At 38.0% G+C, this 20,538-nt stretch overlaps 1 protein-coding gene across 3 annotated transcripts; it reads right to left on the reverse strand.

The window, feature by feature from the left end:
* Positions 1 to 1,600: 1,600 nt before the first annotated feature.
* On the reverse strand, positions 1,601 to 15,906 carry LOC591905 (mesenchyme-specific cell surface glycoprotein). Of its 3 annotated transcripts, none has more exons than XM_011677130.2 (11): positions 15,396 to 15,903; positions 14,639 to 14,860; positions 13,629 to 13,827; positions 11,932 to 12,055; positions 11,173 to 11,287; positions 10,235 to 10,396; positions 9,661 to 9,715; positions 8,843 to 9,092; positions 7,557 to 7,774; positions 7,020 to 7,114; positions 1,601 to 4,274 (listed from the first exon to the last, which is right to left on the reverse strand). In XM_011677130.2, the coding sequence occupies exons 1-11, from the start codon at positions 15,619 to 15,621 to the stop codon at positions 4,174 to 4,176; spliced, it is 1,767 nt and encodes a 588-aa protein (XP_011675432.2). In that variant the 5' UTR covers positions 15,622 to 15,903; the 3' UTR covers positions 1,601 to 4,173. The 3 variants fall into 3 exon arrangements, with proteins under 3 accessions (XP_011675432.2, XP_011675431.2, XP_030842421.1); XM_011677129.2 differs by having other exon boundaries at positions 8,843 to 9,087; positions 9,656 to 9,715; positions 15,396 to 15,902; XM_030986561.1 differs by lacking the exon at positions 1,601 to 4,274 and adding an exon at positions 6,028 to 6,405 and having other exon boundaries at positions 8,843 to 9,087; positions 9,656 to 9,715; positions 15,396 to 15,906.
* Between the last annotated feature and the right edge of the window lie 4,632 nt (positions 15,907 to 20,538).

Genomic DNA, 20,538 nt, shown 5'->3' on the forward strand with positions numbered 1-20,538 from the left:
TAGTATTCATATATTTTTTCTGGAAGAAATGGGCAAACTTAGTACATAATTGTGTAGCCTCTTGAACAAAAATTCCCTAAACTGCGGGTAACCCCTCCCCCCCCCGCCCACCCCCACCCACCCTCCCTTTTTCTTAAAGGTAATACAAAGTTTTGGGAAATTTTGAAAATTGGGTGGATAGTGATTCTTTACAGTTTTGATATATTTTGATGCCCCTGTGGATGTATTATAAACACTAGAAAATTTAGCCCCTAAAACACTTATGCTTTCGAGAAAATTTGAATAAACAAATTTACCGGTGCTCCCGGTAAATGTTAAATAGGTAATCAGTCGATTTTAGTCAAGAAACATTGTTTTATAGCTTAATTAATATCTTGACCTTGAGAGGGAGCTATACAACATAAAGATTGTATTATTTACAGTTTCATATAAAATTATGTAGACTCGATTTCGACCGCGACAACGATCACTGAAAATTGTAGGATCGCATATGCTTCATTTGAACCAATTTCATGACCCATACCAAAACTTTGTAATACCTTTAATCTAAATGGTGCAGCATCGTCTGTATACACACTTCCAATCATGTTTGGTCGGTCATGACGACGGTGTAATCCATTGCGGTCATGAGAGAACAATATTCTCCCGCAGTCCTCTATTCTTTCAACCAGTTGACATAACAAGCGCTTAGAGACTTCGGTGGTAAGCGCTTTATAAGTAACGTTTTTATTATTATTATTATTATTATTAACATCACATATTATTACCATGGAAACGGTCAGTGGATAGCTCGTGCCGATTACGAGCGCTTAGAGACTTCGGTGGTAAATGCTTTATAAGCACCTGTTTTATTATTATTTGTATCATTATTATTACTGATCATGTACGGAAAACATATCTTTGATAATCCATTCTTTCAATATTTTGTATTTTGGTTCGTTGATGATTTCGACCATAAAAGTCTTTCCGATAATGAGTCTTTAAAATTCTTGACTTTCATTTCTTTCTCTTTTTATAACTACCTTAATGACATTATCGTTGCTTGTTTGGATAACTCATAGGCTTTTAAAAAAAAGATTTAGACCTACTTCATCAAAATATGTATCCATACACACACTCATCCTCCTATAAAATACTTGTAATGGTGATTTTATTCATCATGAAATATGATATCTCGCATTTCTCCAGCTATTTTAAAGATAAAGATAAAGATAAAGATTAAGATAGTTATATGGCATAAGAGTGTGTACTGTGCAAGGTTTTGGGATAATCAAAGTGAAATCAATTGACTAAATTTAAATGAACGTCGAATACACTGCACACAGAAATGGGTATGGAACTAGTTGGTCCAAAAATTCAGCTATCTTGACTAGTTCTATTTCGAATTATGAGGCAATTTCAGAGTAATAGTTGTCATGAGATATTATACTATGATATCCTTCCAATCCGACAATCATAGAATGAGAGAGAGCCAATAAATTATTGCTCTCCTTTACCGGATTAACCAGAGCTCAATCATCTCTTTATAACGAGATTTGGATGCAGACAATCTTCCCTCATAAGGAGCTTTCCATGGAAAAAAATGCAATAACACACTTTATTTTTCTTGATATATATTTCATCCTTTATATGATTCAAGCAAGTATAAAACCAGAAAATCCTGTATCCTACAATTCATGAAAGACAATACCATTAACACCTAACAATAAGTCGTATGGTATATCTCTAATATCAAGATATTCGTTATACTTTTTTTGTAACTATACGATAATAATATACCAACAAGACTCTCAGGCAATATGAACCACATACAAATGTTGTTTTTATATGAAATAGCCATATTTTGATTATGAAAATCCAAGAATTATTGTTGCCTAAATATAAACAATTGTGTACCAAAATCTTTGCTTGAAAACCTATGTGGAAATACTTTTGTCACCTGTTCTAAATTCATATTTTGCTCTACATCACAACTGATTCTTAGCTTCAGCTCCTAAACTATCTCATCATCAGGTAGAAATCATTTGAGACAATCTATAGTATCTTAAAAAATGATTAAATATTTGGTTACCACGGTAACATGTAATTTGATTAACAAACACTATAAAGAAAGAGCTTCTATTAAATATATATTGCATTGTTGTAAACATGTTATTATGAAAAATGAATGGGGGATATATCTAAATGATTTACGTAATCGTATGATCTTGGCATAATAGTCATGACATTCATCAATCGACTAAATAGAGACGGAATTAAAATGAAATTATCTTTTAAAGGTAATTGTCTGATTACCAAATCAAGTGCAATGTATGATTTCTTCTGGTAATAATTCTACAACACCATACTCTATAACTTCTCACTAGCTATAACGTCACCTCAATAATTTCACCTCGTACTAAATTGATTAAAGTAATATCTATGGTGGAAATGTTAATTGACTTAACAACACCACAAAGCATACTGTGTACCTATACAATGACATATCTTAATTCTACACTACAATTATAATATGTTGTACATAATTTTACATGTATTATGCTACAAGTATGTAAATATATGAGATTAAAATGCTTTGTAGATACAGATACATATATTTTATTATGCTTTTTATGTGTTGTAAATTCGTTAAATAAATTCTGTAATGCACATCACCATATGGAAACTTAGACAACGTCTTAACATAGGCTTACCTCATTAGTCACAAACACTCCACCAAATGATATATTAAACATACAAGCATGATCTCTTAGGCCTCGTTCAGATGTGATGTTGTAAACAAACCCGCAGTGCTTTTTCTTCAATGATGACGTAACGTGAAGTACGCTTACCATTTCTGTATATTTTAACACCGAGGTATGTAAATGCGCGTAGAATTTTGTTGCGCGCAGTTACCAGTTACCATTCATTGTATACGCTTAAAACCAATGTTTTAAAAACGCGGCTTTTTGCGGCGGTTTACTGAGTCACATCTGAACGAGGCTTTATAAGAGAAAAGTATCCTGTGAATCTTAATAATATTTGCATAGATAGAACAAATAAAATGTCAAGTGCTTCCAGATATATACACCCTATCGCATAATTAGCTGAATTAATCAAAAATGAGAATCGGCCATAATAAACACACCCTTTAATAGAATCAAAATAACTTACAGAAATATAATTGATTGAGATTTTGTATATTACTGTATGAACTCATGTAGATATAGAAATATGCCAAGCAGACAATGACTTCTGGATTTTGCCCTTGTTTTGAAAATATCTAAGTATGCTATTCTTTGAAAAATAAAAGTGGAAGTCAATCTCTCAAGGGACTCCACAAAGGAAACGAAATCACTTTTCCCCCTCGGTATCACATTATATTGCCAAATTTAATTTTGTTGAAGGAACAAGAGAATCTAAGAATGCAATCTCAAATATCACACAGACTTCTTATTTAGTAGAAATGAAATGTATGATTATAGCAAAAATTGAAATATTTAATCAACATCACTCAAAAATAACTTTTATTTCTAACAGGAAATTTCAAAGTTAACCCTTTTCCCAAAAATGACAGAGTAAAACCAATATAGCCGCAGTAAAAAAAAAAATCTTCTATCTGTAAACGAATCTTAATATTATGTAGATGGGGGAAATTACCTGCCCCCGAAAAAAGACCCCTATACGTACCAAGGGTGTATTTAGAGCTCCATTTCAGGAATGTAGTTCGAAAGATGGTTGTGTCTGGTGCACGTTTTTCAGAAACGCAGTTTCAAAACGGACAAAAAAAGTGCCTTTCCAAACAAGTTTTCAACAGAAGCTTAGCTTCTGGGCAGCTCTAAAGGCACATTTTATGAGGGCGTTTATATGACGTCATAATTATAATCACATAGCATGCGCAGTGTGGTGCGCGGAGCTAACCGCAGGGTCAGACTTTATCTGGAGAAAAGAGCTACAAACACGGAACCGTAAAAAGTGCTTCAAGTCTGTGCTTCCAAATTGTGTGTTTTACACGCTTTTTATACATTGGAAAAGAGGACTGGTTTAACACAACCTAAGACACTGGAATGTGAAACGCAAGAGACGTATTGTATGTAATATTATTTTGCCGCGGCGGTTATTTGAGGCAATTTAGACCCGTCATATGTAATTAGGGCTTGACGGCGATATGGAAGATCGGATAGGTGTTCTAGTCTACAAAATTGATAAAACAGATGATATCCGCGATACAGCAAACGATAAGATGGTAGCCATGGATACAATAAAAACGCCAGCTTCACTTCTCAATGCCGAATCTGAATAAGAAAAAGAATATGGATAGATTTCAATTTGCAATCGAGAATAGAATTAGAAGTACGTAAAGGTTGATCATGCAGTTCGTAAAACTTGAAAAGGACGATAAGGGACATAATTACATTACTACTCTTTCTGTTTTTTGGTCCAATATTTGCATTCATTGAAGAAGAATAAAATCGGAATTTGATGTATCATATTTTTGGCAAGAAATATATTATACTAGTAAGAGCATTATGATCTTGTGCTAACATGAAACTAGAAAAGTAGATAAAAGTTTATTTTTTGTTCTTATTATTATTTATAGTACATTGGTTGAAGAAGAATGTGTTTAATACTATTGTGCAAAGCTTATGTTATGATTCATGCAAAAACATATTAAAGGCTGTCTGTTATAGGTTGGTTAGGAGGGATTAGACCACCCAGGGAGTTCACTGACAGGTGGCTATCTCATCAATTCAGCTCTCAAGTAACATAAGAAAAAGAGGATCATGGGGGACCACTGTTCACCAATTGGGCAATGTTTTGCATATAGAGGGAGCAAGTAGCTATACAGTGGGCCTTTAAAGAAAGTGAAGTTAGTTTTGTCTGCTGATCTACTAAAAAATATTAAAGTATGAACAAGTGTTTGGTTAGTAAATAATAAACAATGAAATCATAGCGTATGTTTATGCATCATGATCTATAAGTATGCCTTATGTGATCGCTTATTTACAGTCTTACTACATATTAAACGTCGACTTCGCAGATTTCTTTTATATACAAGTGATATATAAATATCATAATTTTACTCATTGAGTTGAGTAAGCATAAAATCTGCCTGCATTTAAGAGCTCTCATGATTTTCATTCATTTGTTTGTCGGTTATTAACCCATTGCTTACTGGAACCGGGTGGTCTCTGTGTTAAGTCTATGGGAATTAGATAATTCAGTAGTGAACGGGTTAACATTCGTCCCTTCTCCAACTATAGTCAATCATAAATGATTAATCAGGTTTTGTGATGCATTTATACACATGATACAGGGCATGTCAATAACTAGTGAGATTTATTATGTGATGTGTGTATCTTGATGAAGCAAGTTAGTTTGTTTAAAGCCCCTCTGCACTAGTTTGGCATGGTGGGATTATACCTCCCTGCAAGGTCACTGGCAGGTAGTTATTTCATCAAATCAGCTTTCAAATTACATAAGAAAAAGGGCATTATGTGGAAACAACGGGTACCACTTAGGCAGTGTTGACTGTTTAGAGGGCGCAAGTAGCTATGAGAAGTGCAGTGGGGATTTAAATTGTTTTCTTTTAGTTTGGTATGTATGTCCATGCAGTACAGTGAGGTGTATATCTTGCATAGGCGGATCCAGGAGGAGGGGCCCGTTCGATGGCAACAGAAAAACAAAAACTGCAATACCTTTACTCCGACTAGAAGGAGAATGCACTCATGTTTCAAAGTGGACCCCCCCCCCCCCCCCCCCAAGCCAAATGAAGAACCATTTATGTTATGCTTGTCTTGTCTTTTTCCTTTTCGATCTTTTCCATTTCCTTCTAATACTAATCATTTTTTTTTTTCTCAGAGAACTTTTTTGTGCGAATAGTGTCTCATCTCTTTTTTTTTTCTTTAATTGTAATTTGAATATTTAATTATTTATCTCTATTTATTCATCATTGTTATATTTGTTTATATTTATTATTATTATTATCTCATTATATTTATTATATTTATATTTATCTATTCATTTAGTAGGTTTCTGTTAAAGTCTGATTTGTCTGCTTCTATTGAAAGTAAGTTATTTTTGGAGTGGACTTGGGCTTTAAGGGGCTTGTCGCCATGGTTAATCAAGCCCCCCCCCCCCCCCCTCCTCCTCCCAGGTCAGGGATAGAGCATCCTGGATCCGCCCAAGTATCTATAAACATGTTAATTATGTTATGTGTGATATATCTTCATGTATATTTAGCCTGTTTTGCGTGCTCTGGACAGGAGTGTCAGACTGTAAAGCATAGATGTGTAGGCATGTACATGACCAGCCGAAGCAAGGAAGCGTCTAACTAGCTAGCGGATCAAACTGCTCTTGTCATGCCGGTAGTCGAGTCCAAATCAGTATAATCATCTGGAGCAATGGTCGTACTGCTGCCATCTGCTGTTTGATTGTGGAACATTGTGAAATGTTGTGTTCATCATTTTTCAAAGTTTATCGGGTGACGGACCGGCCACATATCAACGGGAAACCAGACAGTTTGTTTATGTAGCAAAGGTATGTATAGGTATGTATTCAATCAATTAGTAACGATTTCTGCCAAATGACCATTTTCCTCGGATCCTATACCCTTTCTACATAGCCCGATTATATGTATATATATATATATATAGTTACAGATATTTATGTTAATATCGGTATATGTGTGATCAGCCCTGAAAGTCGTATTTGTACTAATTTATCCATATGAAGCAATATGTACTAAAAACAAATATGCACTACGTATGGCAAGACCTATTATGATACAATTATTTGTATGATTATGTGATATAAGACCACAGACAAATTGAAACAAACCAGTACATCGCAGTTTTTTCTGACCAACACATCCGGGCTTTTTCGTTTTTGTATCACATCACATCTGAAAAAAAAAACAGTTTTGATGTTCCCTTTCGGTATCAGGTCACGCTTGCTAACTATCTACAGCGTAATAGTTTATTTCTTGGCCATTTTGTAAATCAGGTATAATATCAATAAGATATACGAATAATACTTACTATTGACTACATCATAGAAGGCAATAGTTCCTGCGATGTTATTTGTGACGATGAGGAAATCTTTTCCTGTTGGACTCTTCTCATATGGTAGAAACCTGAAATAAATGCAAAATTATATTTTGACTGTTCAGAGAGTTTTGTATCATCCAACGCGTGTAATTATTTCATTCTTCTACTAACATTATAGTAGGATTGGTGTATTAATTAAATGTACCATGAACTTCTTTTTTTTTTTTTTTTTTTAAGAATTGCTTAATTGGTTACGTTATGCAATTATATCAATATTATTTTATTTAATTATGGGAAAATTTCAGAAAAATACATGTACATTATTTTTGCCCCTTTACAATTTAATCTATTAACGAATTGAATATTCGTGTTCCTTATCTATACCGGTGTGAACGACACTTTTTGTTTCAATTCGCACAAGCCAATAGTGTCAACAACCCAATTTTCAGCGGAACATTTTCCATGAGATATCTTATTCAAATTCTTAATCTTTAATCCATAGCTATTTCTTTATTAAATCTTACTCACTTTATATCTTCTGGATCCAAGTCACCTACTTCCCTGTCTATTAAGAGCTGATCATATGACCTATCGGTGCCACCGGCTCGGTGGAAACTATCGAACTCTGGTATCGCTGACCCGGAAGGGAAGGTGAAGATAGCAATGGCGGACAATCTCTCGATTCCTACAAAGAGAAGTCTGGTCCCGTTGACCTCAGCAAATGCCAGTGATTCACACTCTGGTCCCTGGCACAAAGAGAGAAGAGTGAAAGTTAGGCTGACATTGAGATAAAAAAAATAATGCAAAAGTTGGTGTGACCATAGGTATCAAAGTGTCCAATAGGGTCCATGCATGGGAGTTATGAAGCGGTTTTTATTATGTTCCTGCCTGTGTCTCTGTTTTTGTTTTACACACTATACTTTCAATCAAGAGGTTGAGGCTCGAATCCAGCTTACTGTCATAATCTGCAAAGACATTGGGTACCCGATATTTTGGAGTGCAATATCATTTCACCAAACATTAATTGGCGTAACATATTATGTTTTTCAGAACGCTCTCGTTGTTACTAGCTTTACTTTACTAGTACTACCTGCCCTGACCAATTCTGTGTAGAGAATTAGTACATGCAGCAGAAATTCAACAGAATTTTGAGTATTCAATTTGTCACTGTCACTCTCATAAGGCGTGAAAAAGACCTCATAAGTGGCCGCGACGTAGCTTAAGCCCCTTTCACACCGGGCCATGCGTAGAGTTGCGTAGTGTTGCGTACCAACTACGCCGAGCTTACGCTGCCCTACGCTGGCCAACGTAATTATACGCTCAGGGACGGAAAGGAGTACGCGAGATGGACGCAAACAAATAAACGTGTTTAATTTGTTTGGCGTACTTTTGGCGTAGACACTAGTGTACGTACCACTACGCCACAGTACGCCAAGCCTACACAATAGTACACTACACTACGTCATTCTGACCAGGGACTGACGAAGCAAGTCCCTGCACACAGTAAGCAACCGTACGCAACCGTAAGCAAACATGTACACCAGGCCTACGTAAAAGTACGCAACCCTACGCTTGTAATACGCAATTGTACGCGTAGGTACGCCCATTGCATACGCCGTAGGTACGCGGTGCCTATGCACAGGTCCGTTACCATACGCCAACGTACGCCAGTCTACGCATAACCTACGCAGGGACTACGCCGAAGCAATATTTTTTACATGAATACGCAGCCTAATTGTGGCGTTGTCGGTACGCCACACTACGCAACTCTACGCAGATCCGGTGTGAAAGGGCTTAAGAATAATGTAGCTTACATAATCGTCAGAGCGTGTATCTGCGGAGCCCTCCGGAGCACCCGTTAGAGGCTTCGTGTCTGTGTTGAAGACATTTGTCAATTCTTGTGATGATTTGACCTCTATGACGTCACCACTGTCATACACCAATGAAAGGTCACTAGCTTTGCGGATGGATATACTTCGACCACCGTAGAAAACAAGCTGGTCGATTTTCCCAAATCTGGAAGCATTGATGCCTTCGTATTGGCTGAATTTGAGACGACCTAGTGAAAGAAAACAAATTAGTAAGGAGACAAAAATACCCTAAGTTAACAGCACAACTTCCGCATCAGTGAACATGCGTGAGCTTTCAAATATGCTGCTCAACAATATTAATTACATTATCGTTTCAATATACTCTAGCCAGCTAACCGTGAGGAAAAAAACCCACAAAGAATACAGATAATGAAACGGCCAGGGATGTTTCAATGATGTTTACTATTTACTTGTACTAAATGTGGAAATAAAACGTTTACAATTCTTAGCTTCCTCCAGAGAAATTTGTGTTTCGGGGCTTGCTGCTTTTGTAGCTTATACGTATATTAAAGGATGTATAGCATGACAAATACTGGTTTACGCAATTTAGGACTTCGCGAAAAGACCGAAGTTCTCCTCACGCTTCGGTTTCGCGTATGTTGCACGCACATGAATACTGCGGTCGCGTCGTCCGTAGTCGTACCCGATTGGCCCCGAGTCGGGCCACGAGAAAGACACGTAGTCATGTCATGCTACACCCCCTTTAACTCATTGTATGACATGTGTTCCACTGCGACCTGCTTTTGGTTAACTCACCTAACTGTGATGTATCATTCAATGCAGATATAAGAGGAGATTCACCCCAAACCAGACCATCTAAAATTACAAAGATACAGAGAAAATAATACCAAAAAAAAAAAACGTTTATCAAAGTTATAGGTTTTTACTCTTTGAAGATAGGAATAATATAAATGACATTTCGGCACTCTAGTGAAGATGTGTTTAAGAATTGAAAAATACAAACGACGGTTCATTGCAATATGACCAGTATTGAAATTAAGAAAAATCGTTCTCAGTCTCAGTTTGGGTATCTTTGCCAGGATGATACTCACAATACTATGAAGTACCAACGAATATGGTGAATTATCAAACCGTACTGACATGATGTAGATATGTACGTTGCACCAATAAAGATATTAAAAAGTACATGCCATTTCAATGTTTAAATTGTATTGTAGTAAAATTGAATCTTTTTCAATAAAATACAGGAGATGAAAGTATAAATAAATCCCGGAATAAAAATGAAGAGACCATTGCCCGAATATTGGTCATACAAATAGCCTTTTCCCACTTTGTACGTCTACAAGATGACAAAGGGAGGTTACACTTTATTACCGTCAACGAGCGACTTCCCGCGCTTTTCTTCAGTCCACGTTGGGTATTCTACAGTAGCGCCCTCATTGGCGGTTGCTATATATCCAGTCCCACCGACGTCAAAGTATTTGATCGCATCGGGCTGATACATACTGTAGATGTCGTGATTGCGGAAGACAATTCCTACCAAGATAATGAAAGTTGAAATATTGAAGAGTTGAAAATGGGAGAACATGTGAACACATTGGAAAACTAGACATCTCCTCCCCCCCATCCCCGCCAGGCCCAATGTTACTTTCCTTATTATGTTATTATGAGGAGAGTGAATATTTGTCAGGCCTGAGCATTATCAAGCCATAGATAATTTAATTACTTTGATTTCCACTCGGTTTCCCTACAAACAAAAATTGATTCCTTTTTGTTCGTGAATATATTTCGACCTGCATTTTTGTTTAAGACTCTACTAAACTTCAAATTTATTATTAGTTTTGAACAAAGGTTGTATCGATGCCTGAGACTTTAAATCACCCTTTGCATATCACATAATTATAGTGCAAAATGATATCAAACGTCTCTAAATTTCCCAGGTATTATTCATTGTTGTTTGCAGTATCATGGATTCAGGACTACTAGAAACTATCGTTCTATTGCACCCTCATTGAAACTACCCATGGGTAACTTACATTGTACTACCCCCTAAAACAACTACCACCTAGCATAACTAATCTTAGCCAACAGGAATGATTGATTTATGTGGTGGCTTTCAGAGCGGGAGTTGTTCAAGGTGGACTAATTCCCCGGAGATAAATTTCCGGGGTTGATATTCGAAAGATTGTTGTCCTATTTTCTTCTTTTTTTAACTTCAGTTAAAAAGAAACTATTGACCGAAAGACTTAACAATAACTGAATAACTGGAACAAAAATATAATAAAAATAGATCTTGGGATTTGTATATTCACCTCCATCTCTATCGCTAACATCCAGCTTAAGATCTTTCCAAGACTTCAATCCAAGACTGTAGATCTCCTCTATCGTCTCAGTTCCAATATTGATGACTGCGATGGCATTGTTTTCCTAGATGCAAACATATTTTTGTAATGGGTCACCAGTTTCTTTATAATTGCGAATCATTGACTCAAACAGGTTTAACAATTGTTCTTCAGTTGTTTTCTTATCGTAGAACAGCTTCCCTAACCCCGGGGAAAACCCCACCGTGGAACAAGTACTCGATCATGTCCAACACCTACACCCGAACAGCTATTCCCTAGGACAACTGCCCAAGGATAATTCAACGATCCTCTGAGAAAATTACCCACTGAAAACTGCATCTAAGTTAATTACACAAAGGGGGCTGTGGTTGGATTTGATAAATTATTCAAAGAGCATTATTTTATCCGAGGGTAGTTTCCCTTGCTGTTGTTCTAATGGGTTGTTTGATAGGTATCCAGGGGTTATTTTTGATACATTTCCTTTCTAAATTCAAACACATATGATTTTTTAATTTAACAGAATACATTAACCATGTTGATATTAAAAGTACTTCGTAAAATGGCTTAAAATCAAATTATTTGAAGGTAAAATGCCGACAATATCTAGGAATTTCTATTGAACTTAAAACTGGTAAGGCGTTTCAAAGGTCATATTAGATGCATACCAGGGCAAAAAAAGGATTACAGACAAGACGGTTTGACAAAGTTTCTGGTAGTAAAACGACTTACTTGCAGAGCGATATATGCTGTTGAGTCATCCGAACTAATAGCGACGTATTCCGGCTCCAGATTTTGAGAGAAGGTGGAATTTTTATATGAATATCTGACTCCTTTAGCTTCATATTCAGCTGCTCTGTGTTAGATTGAAAAAAGAATGGACACATAATATCATGGCAAATATTTAACATGATCATGGTAAGATAACAACAATGATAATACATATACGTGAGATGACCATGCATGCCATGTTAGATGGTGTAAAGAATTTATTTTAGACTGCCTCCTTGTCTACCCTTGATTATGCCAGGTCTCCTTTTTATAATCATTCCAATGTTTCTTTCTTTCTTTCCTACTTTATTCTTCTTCTTCTTCCACTTCTTCTTTCCTCCTTCTTCTAATTATCTTCTTCTAGTTCCTCGATCAAGTTTCTGCCTCTTTCACTTATTTTCCTTTCGTTTCCTGGCGCATTGTTCAACACAAGGAGGGTAATCAAGTTTTCCTGTACTCCTTCCGAAATATAGATCTGAAATATTTAGACTAATTAACTTGTGTTTTAGTTTTAATACATATTCTGACACTATTTCGCAAAAATAACAATTAAAGCGTTTTATCAGTTACAACTTACAACCGATCGAAGCAATTTTTTTGATAAAACGTAGTCACGTTTTCAGAATCATCTACATCTCTCCTACCACTGCTCACCAAATCCCATCCATCAACAACATCATCATACAGTAACATCATCTACAACATTCCAAAACATATCGCGAATGATATTTCGCCTCTCATTTTGATCCAGCTTCTCATATTTTTGATGCTGTTGCATCGTGTCGTTGAACTAAAATCACAACCAGTTCACAGGGTCATTGCTATTCTAGGGGCATCTGTTATCCGATGATTGTCTGAGCTTTGCGTTCGTCTTTCCTTAATCTGGGTCAACTATTTCTTTGATTTTTAGACATCCTAAACCGTACCACATTTGATTTTAGAATAAACATGATATGATGAGATCCTTGCACTTTGACTTATTCCTCCAGGGTGACAGTGTCGAATTGTATTCAATCAAATATTTTCTTTGTAACGCAAGAATACCGAGAAAGTTCTGGGACTGAGTTGTTCTGTGATACTTCCATATGGTATCTCTGATTTTGGAATACGTTTGTTCATGGAGTTAAACCCCATGGTTTGTCTTCACGCTCTGTTACTCGGAACACACGGAATTTGATTTGTACGCGATTACTCCAAAATCATACATCTACATTAATGTTGCGATCATCACATATTTCTCAATATCTCTTCCTTTCACCGTATAATAATAATAATACATGAGATTTATATAGCGCCAAACCGATTCCCAAACCGATTCAAACACATGGCACAAGATAGATTTTCTTTGTAAAGCTTATGTCATAGTTCATCAAAATGTGTGCGGTTATATCGATTTTCAAATCGAATAGATTGTATATTATTAGAGAAGGTATATTGGGGTATATTGGTTGTTTAATGTTCTTATAACTATGTTTAGTTTCTTGGCATAGTTTAGCGGAAAATATCAACCCGGCATAGTTTCTATTTGAACGTACAACGCGAGGGATGGACACGAGGTTAACAGTGGACAGTTTCGGAATCACCTGGACCAACAGTACACTGTGCCTCTCAAAAGCAGTCAATAGTATGTATAGAAAGAACAGGTTGATTATTGATACCGTTCATTGAAGGCCGTGAAGTTGAGATGGTTGATGGTGTACCCCTCGCTCCTACCGCTATCAAGCCTAATGATGGAGACCGTCCCTTCGGGGTCGATGAACACCCCAGGCACATCGGTTTCATCGTACTCGCCTTCGTTGACGACCACGATCGTCTGACAGTCCTTGGTGAAGTATAGCATGTCTGGAACGCTGCCGACTACGAGAAGAAAATGACGCCGTTAAAAATAAAAAAAAATTATAGTTGATCTAGTGGAATAAATATTTTGATTAGGACCAGTGTTACTGTATAGCATCTTGAGTGGTCTTATTGGTCGGAAAAGTGTGCACTGAAATACTTATTCCTTTTAACATTAAAATGGTATCGACTGTTCACTATTGCCCCCCAAAATCACTATATTACTATGAGGCCGTTCACACCGGCAGAGATAGCGCGCGCTAGACCGCGCTATCTCTGCGGTTTGGAAGGTACAACGTCGTTTCAGTCCGCCCAACAGCGAGCCACGGCGAGCCAAAACGGCGTGCCACTGGAGCACCTCTTGGGGGTGGTCCACGAGAGAGAGCGCGGTCTAGCGCGCGCTAGAAAAAAGGGGGTGCTACGATAGACCGCGCTATCTCATTGCGGTGTGAACAGCCTCTATGATTTTCTTAGGAGTGCCAAAGGGGGCGCACGAGTACCGTCACCTACTACGCGCTGTTAGGAGCGATGATCCTCCTTGAGTCTTGAGTGAACAAACATTTTTTGTAAGCAGTGTCATCACTAGCCAGTTCATTAGACCATCCTGTGGTATGTTAAATATGATATTCCATTTCATGGTTCTTTTACGTGGACACCAACGATTTTTTTTTCTTTTTATTTTGTTGTTAATTTTTTTATAATTATCATTAATTTTATTTATTTATTTTCTATGTTATTTTTTTTGTATTATTATTATTATTATTATTTTTTTTTTTTTTTTTTTTTTTGGGGGGGGGGGGGGGGAGGGCGGTCACATTGTTAATTTCCTCACCTGGGATCTCTAAGTAATCTGTCCAGTTACGGCTGGTGGTGTTGTAGGCCCGCATCAGGTGTAGCATGCCCTGTGCATTCTTGTGAGCAATGCCATTCTCCAGGTATCCCACATAGTCCCCACACACTTCAATGTCGTTGACCGAGGAGCTGACCGGGCGAGAGTGAATGATGGCGGGGTTGGCTGCGTCGCTGATGTTGGCGATCTGAACGTAGGTGTCGCCTGGTGGACATGTCATTAAGTAAAGGGGAAGAACGTGCAGAACTTTTTAATAACGGCTCCCCATTTTTTAGGGCTGCATAAAACGTTTCATCGCATCTAGGCCATGTAGGCTTTATGATTCTTTGCCATCTTCGATATTAAATTCACAGAGACAATTGCTGCTATCTATCACCTTAACGTTTCAAGATATAATACAACACCTAAAAAGGCTTTCAAATCTGACGGGACCTCGGTCTTTTGGACCTTTGAAAAACGTTCCTCCAAACACCTTCTATAAATTGTTGATTCTGAGAAGTCCCTAATAGAAGGGGAACATTACCAATATATAAATTGCCAAAAATACCTACCAACTTAATTTTTAGACAATATTGTGACCGCATTTGTATCTACATGTTCTTCCACACCACTTTGTTCCAACAATATATAACGTCTGCACATGGAACAGAAGGGATATATGTATTACAAAATAAAAGGTCTGCCGGGTAATATATTTTTTTTCATCTCTGTGATCATCAAAATGAGCTCGTGGTCTTACCTGCTATATAGAGTAAATGATTCTTATAATCATAGCTGCTCTGTTCAGATGGCCCTTTCACAAGACCGTAGAGTCCTTCCCCAGTCGTTGCGTCAAATTCATATGGTACATAAAGCACTGAAATAGGATTCAAGGTGAAGCGGGCAGCTGATAAGGAGACTGTGAGTAAGACTAACCAGAGTGAGGTAAGAAGCTTTCTTAAACGTCTATGCAAAATATGATCCATGTTTTGATCCGGTATGATGCCCCGTATCTGGAGATGTCACGCTCTGAAAGGCAGGAGTAGAAAGTTTTGCAGAGCTGCGTTCAAACAATTACCGTTGTGACCGTTCGTCTGCTCTCTCACTGATCAGTAACTAGAAGGGAGAAACGTGAAATCAATATCATCTTGAAGTAAGAGCTTCATCATATTACAAGGACCTACAAGCGTATCGTTTTTCCACTATCGCCAAAGTAGCGTTCTACCACTATTAGGGACTTTTAGATTCGCACGAAGACAATGGGGATTGCTACGGTCGACGTCCTTTTAATGCACTGCCATGAATGGATGCACACGTATCAGTCCACGCAAATCTAAAGGTCCCTATTGTCCTAGCATAGACGGCAGGGGCGCATCCACAATTAGTCAACAAGTGTTGCAGCAATGGAAAAACCTCTCATGCTCGGGCACGCATTATTTGTTGGTGGTAATGTTCCAAACATCTCAAGCTTTGAATGTACATGTATATATTTCAGTGGCGGATCCAGGGGTGGGCCGAAACGGCCGCGGCCCCCCCTATTGGCGAAGCAAAAAAAATTGAGAAGGAAAAAAGAGAAAGAAAAAAAGAAGGGAAAAAAAGGGGGAAAAAGGAGAAGATAAAAGAAAAGAGAACAAAAAAGTAAAGAAAAGAGAGAGAGTTCAAAAAAGAGGAAAGAAAAAGAAGAGAGGAGCCGGGGAGAAAGAAAGACAACGAAATGGCACTAAAAAATAGTGACAGTAACGACGAATAAGGGAAAGACAATACAAGGGGAAGGGGGTGCGTGAAGGCGGATGCATTGAGGGGAGGGGGAGGGGGTAGGGGTGACTGGCCGTATTCTTATTTTTAGGTTATGCGAAACTGGGTCGAAATTATGCTTCTTTTCAAAACAATCTTAGCATGCTTGTTTATGTTAAGCCGGAGTGCATGAAAAGGTTAGTGTAGAAACACTTCTGAAAAGGCCGCGCCCGGCCCCTCCAAAGAACGGCAGAATGGTAATCTATAAATTATGGGGTCATTCTTGATGGCTTTGGAGTCGTTATTAAGGAGGGGGCCGGCCCAACTCAAATGGTAGTGACCGTAACGATGGATAAGGGAATAAGGAGGAAGGGATGCACATGCAGGCGCGTACGCAGGGGGGGGGGGGGGGGGGGGAGGGGGAGGGGGGGGGGGGGGAGGGGGGAGGGGGGAGGGGGAGGGGGAGGGGGAGGGGGAGGGGGGAGGGGGGGGTCGAACCTCCCTCACATTTTTGTCAAGTTGTCAAGTTGGTCCTGATGTGTATAATGCGTAGACCAGGGGTTCTCAAACTTTTTCTTTGACGGTCCAGAAGCGATTTCTATGAAAGCTGTAAGGTCCGAAATGACACTTGTTAAATGAGAATTGTTACAGTTTAAAAAAACAGAACCGCTAGTGCTTCCACTCGTTTAAATAGAGTTTCCTGAAAAAGAACACCCAATATCCTGGAATTTGAAAGAATTTTCTTAAAACTTTCAAAATGCCTCTTACTTGGATTTCTTATTTGGATGAATCGCTATGAGTCTCAACTCAGTAAGCATGACTGAGATTTGTAAAAGTTGTTTGTACAAAGAAGATTCGGGTGAATAGCAGTGCTTATTCAAACAAAATAATATTCGCATCAATTTGAATCACAATCATTATTTGTCGCTTAATCCCTTTTAATGACCTTGTTTTCTTTCTCGTTTGCAAGGGGAGAAGAAGATATGTCACGTTAAAGACATCATAAAGATCAGTGTTGTATGCGTATATATTATATACACAGGCCAGTAACAGCTATGTAGCTTGTAAATTTGTAAGAGGGAAAATGCTGATTGGAATGATAATGATGAAATAGCAAATAATTGAGGAGTATCATACATGTAGGTACCAATTCAATGGATATTTGTATAAAAAAGAGCCCCCGTCAGTACTAAAAGAGCCCCCGTGAGAAGGCTCACGGGGGCTCTTTTTTTGGGGGGGGAAGAGCCCCGGGGACAAAAAATTAATTTGAGCCCTGGCTATGACGTTTTAATATATATCAATTATTGAGTAGGCTTATTTTGCTTTCTAATGGATCCATACAACATGGCAGAGCTTGAGGGGTCTGGCAGAGCCTTTTCAAGAGAGAAATTGTCTTTAGGAGAAAAAAGAGGTTATTTCTAAAATGAAATGAAAGGGTTATTGACTTTCAAGAGAGAAAATTGTCTATAAAGCTATGGTCACAAATTAGAGCAGCGACCGCCCGATCAGTAGCCTGCTCGGTCGCTGCTGGAATTAGGCATCGCCCAGCGATTAGTTCGGTGCCCGGGCGGCGACCGCCCAGGCACCGAGCGTATTTTGGGCGGCGAGTGAAAAGTGGGCAGGCGCCGCCCAAATTTTAACTCCGCGCTAAAACTTCAGCGGCGACCGAGCGATGCCCTAACAACGAGCGGTGACTGGCCGGTCGCCGCTCGGTGGCCGGGCAGCGCCGGGCAGAATTGGTTGAAAAATCGCCGCTCGGCCGCCGAGCAGGCTACTTTTGGGTAATGTGACCATAGCATAAGAGAGGAAGAGAGGTTATTTCTAAAATGAAATGAAAGGACTCTTGTCAAATAGCCCTTTCATTTCATTTTTTCTCTCGAAATAAACTCTCTTTCTCTCTTATAGACGATTTTATGAGATGGAATCTTCAATCTGAAGCCTTTTTGTGCTCTTTGAAAATGGCACACTGAATGGGGGCAGTGCAATTTAAATTTCAAGGGATGGATTAGAGTTTTTATTGAGAGTCAAATAGCCCTTTCATTTCATTTTAGAAATGAACTCTAATACATTCCTTGATATTTAAATTGCGCCGCCCCTATTGTGTCCTCTTTTTAAAGAGCACAACAGAGCCCTCAGATTAGGCAGCAAGTAGCAAAACAAACCCGTAACACTGGACACAACATTCAATGGGATGATGCCCATATCATTGAGTTTGAAACGCACTTCTGGTCAAGAATGGTAGAAGAAGCATCTGCATAAAAAGGATGAATCCTTCACTGAATAGGGATTCTTGCGATACACTTTTACCTTTGTGTAAATAATAAAAGGTCCACGGGCGTGGTTGTTAGAAGCTTAAACTACATAAAACTCTCTCCAATTTTGCAGGGAGAGCCTTTGTCGGGAGTCTTTAATAATAAAAGGGATAAATCCTTCACTGAATAGGGATTCTTGCTATATGTTACCTTTCTTCGCTCCAGTGATCTCGAGGCAGCAGACAGCAAGAAATTGTGTAAATAATTTGCTGTTGCCGGGAGTCTTGCATGGGGCGGAGCCCCAGGAAGTTCTTGAACTTTAAAAAAAATTAGGAAATTCCAAATAGTCGTCATGAGCGATAGAAATTGTAATTTCCTCCTTGAGAGTCACATAACCCCTTTCATTTCATTTTAGAATGTAACCTCTCTTTCTCTCTTAAAGACAATTTCATATAACTTCTGTTTTCGTATTGTTGTACTTTCGTCCGCAGACTACTTAAGCACATATCGAGCCAACTCAGTCGGAAATGTAATATGTAGGCCTAAGTGTAAAGTTAAGTTTCATGTTCTTCCTTTTTTCTTTCTTTCTTTCTTTCTCTCCCTCTCTCTGTCTCTCTCTTTTTCCTCTATCTTCTTAAAAAAAAAAAATTATTCTTTCTTTTCTTCTCATCTTTCTGTGTGTGACATGCGTTACGCGTACGTCTATCAATGTCTTAATAGGGTAGATTTACATTTTGATGTTTCCCTTTGTAGGTGCACCTTATATTCCAGAAAGTGCCCTATTTTGATGGTGCCCCCCCCCCATGTATTGATCTCGATAAAAATAACTTTCTCATTAATTCTATTTCCAATATATCTAATGCTTGCACTAATCTCCAATTTAAAAAAAAATCGTCTACTTTCTCTCAAGACAACATTATATAAAGGATTCATTAATGCAAGGCTATCACGCGAGTAATCTCTCAATTTCTAACTTCCTGCTTTCCTCATCTCCCAGTCTCCCTTGCTTCAATATTCCTCGTTACTTCCTTCCAATTGAACTCCAACTTAATTGATGTTATACACTGTATCTATTCTTCAACTACAGGTAGATGCAAATGTTACTCAAAATCCATTATATAAATCACACTCAGGATACAGCCAATCGACGAGAATTGCTTCAATCTATATTTTACATGTATCATTAATATATGGTTTTACAATGGCTATGGTGATGAGTTGTCTAGGTAACATGTTGATGTGTTTGTTAAATGTATTACCATGGTGCACCTTCTTGGTTACAAATAAAATATGTGTATGTATTAACGTAAGTTCGTGCCTTTACATATCACAGTAGAAATCAATGTTTTATATTTGATGCAGAATAATATTAATATTTGGAGATTAGAAACACAAACAGTTTCCATAACCGTTCAAGTGTTTCAAGAAAAAGTTAAGCAAACTTTCTCCTGGATGTAAATTGGAATTTTAAGCGGTTTCATTGGAATTAATCGAGAAATTCCCCTCGCTAGCGTGTAAATAAAAAATACGCCGGCCGGTGTGACCGGGCCGTTTGTCCTACCAGTTTCGTTTGTCCGTCGGACATAATATGCGGGTTTTCTGCTCGCACGGATCGTCCGAGGGACGATCCGTGCGGATTGCTATCCGCGCAGTCTGTCCCCCCATTGTTTTACGTGTATATTTGATAAAAAGGAAGAAACTCGGCAAATCAATGTATTTAGACTCATTGTAAATCATGTGGTTGGCATTTTTTCTAGAAATTACATAATAATAACTCTTTACAATTTTTTAAAGCAAATGGGCCAGTCCTTTTGAAAGTAGAAGTGAATATTTTCTTTAAAACATTTATTCTATGAAGGCATACTCGTGATATTGGCCCCACATTACTGTTGTAATCGATTGTACGTGGCTTCGTAC

Source organism: Strongylocentrotus purpuratus, unplaced genomic scaffold (genome assembly GCF_000002235.5).
Source record: "Strongylocentrotus purpuratus isolate Spur 01 unplaced genomic scaffold, Spur_5.0 spur5_scaffold_16, whole genome shotgun sequence".
Lineage (NCBI taxonomy): Eukaryota > Metazoa > Echinodermata > Echinoidea > Camarodonta > Strongylocentrotidae > Strongylocentrotus > Strongylocentrotus purpuratus.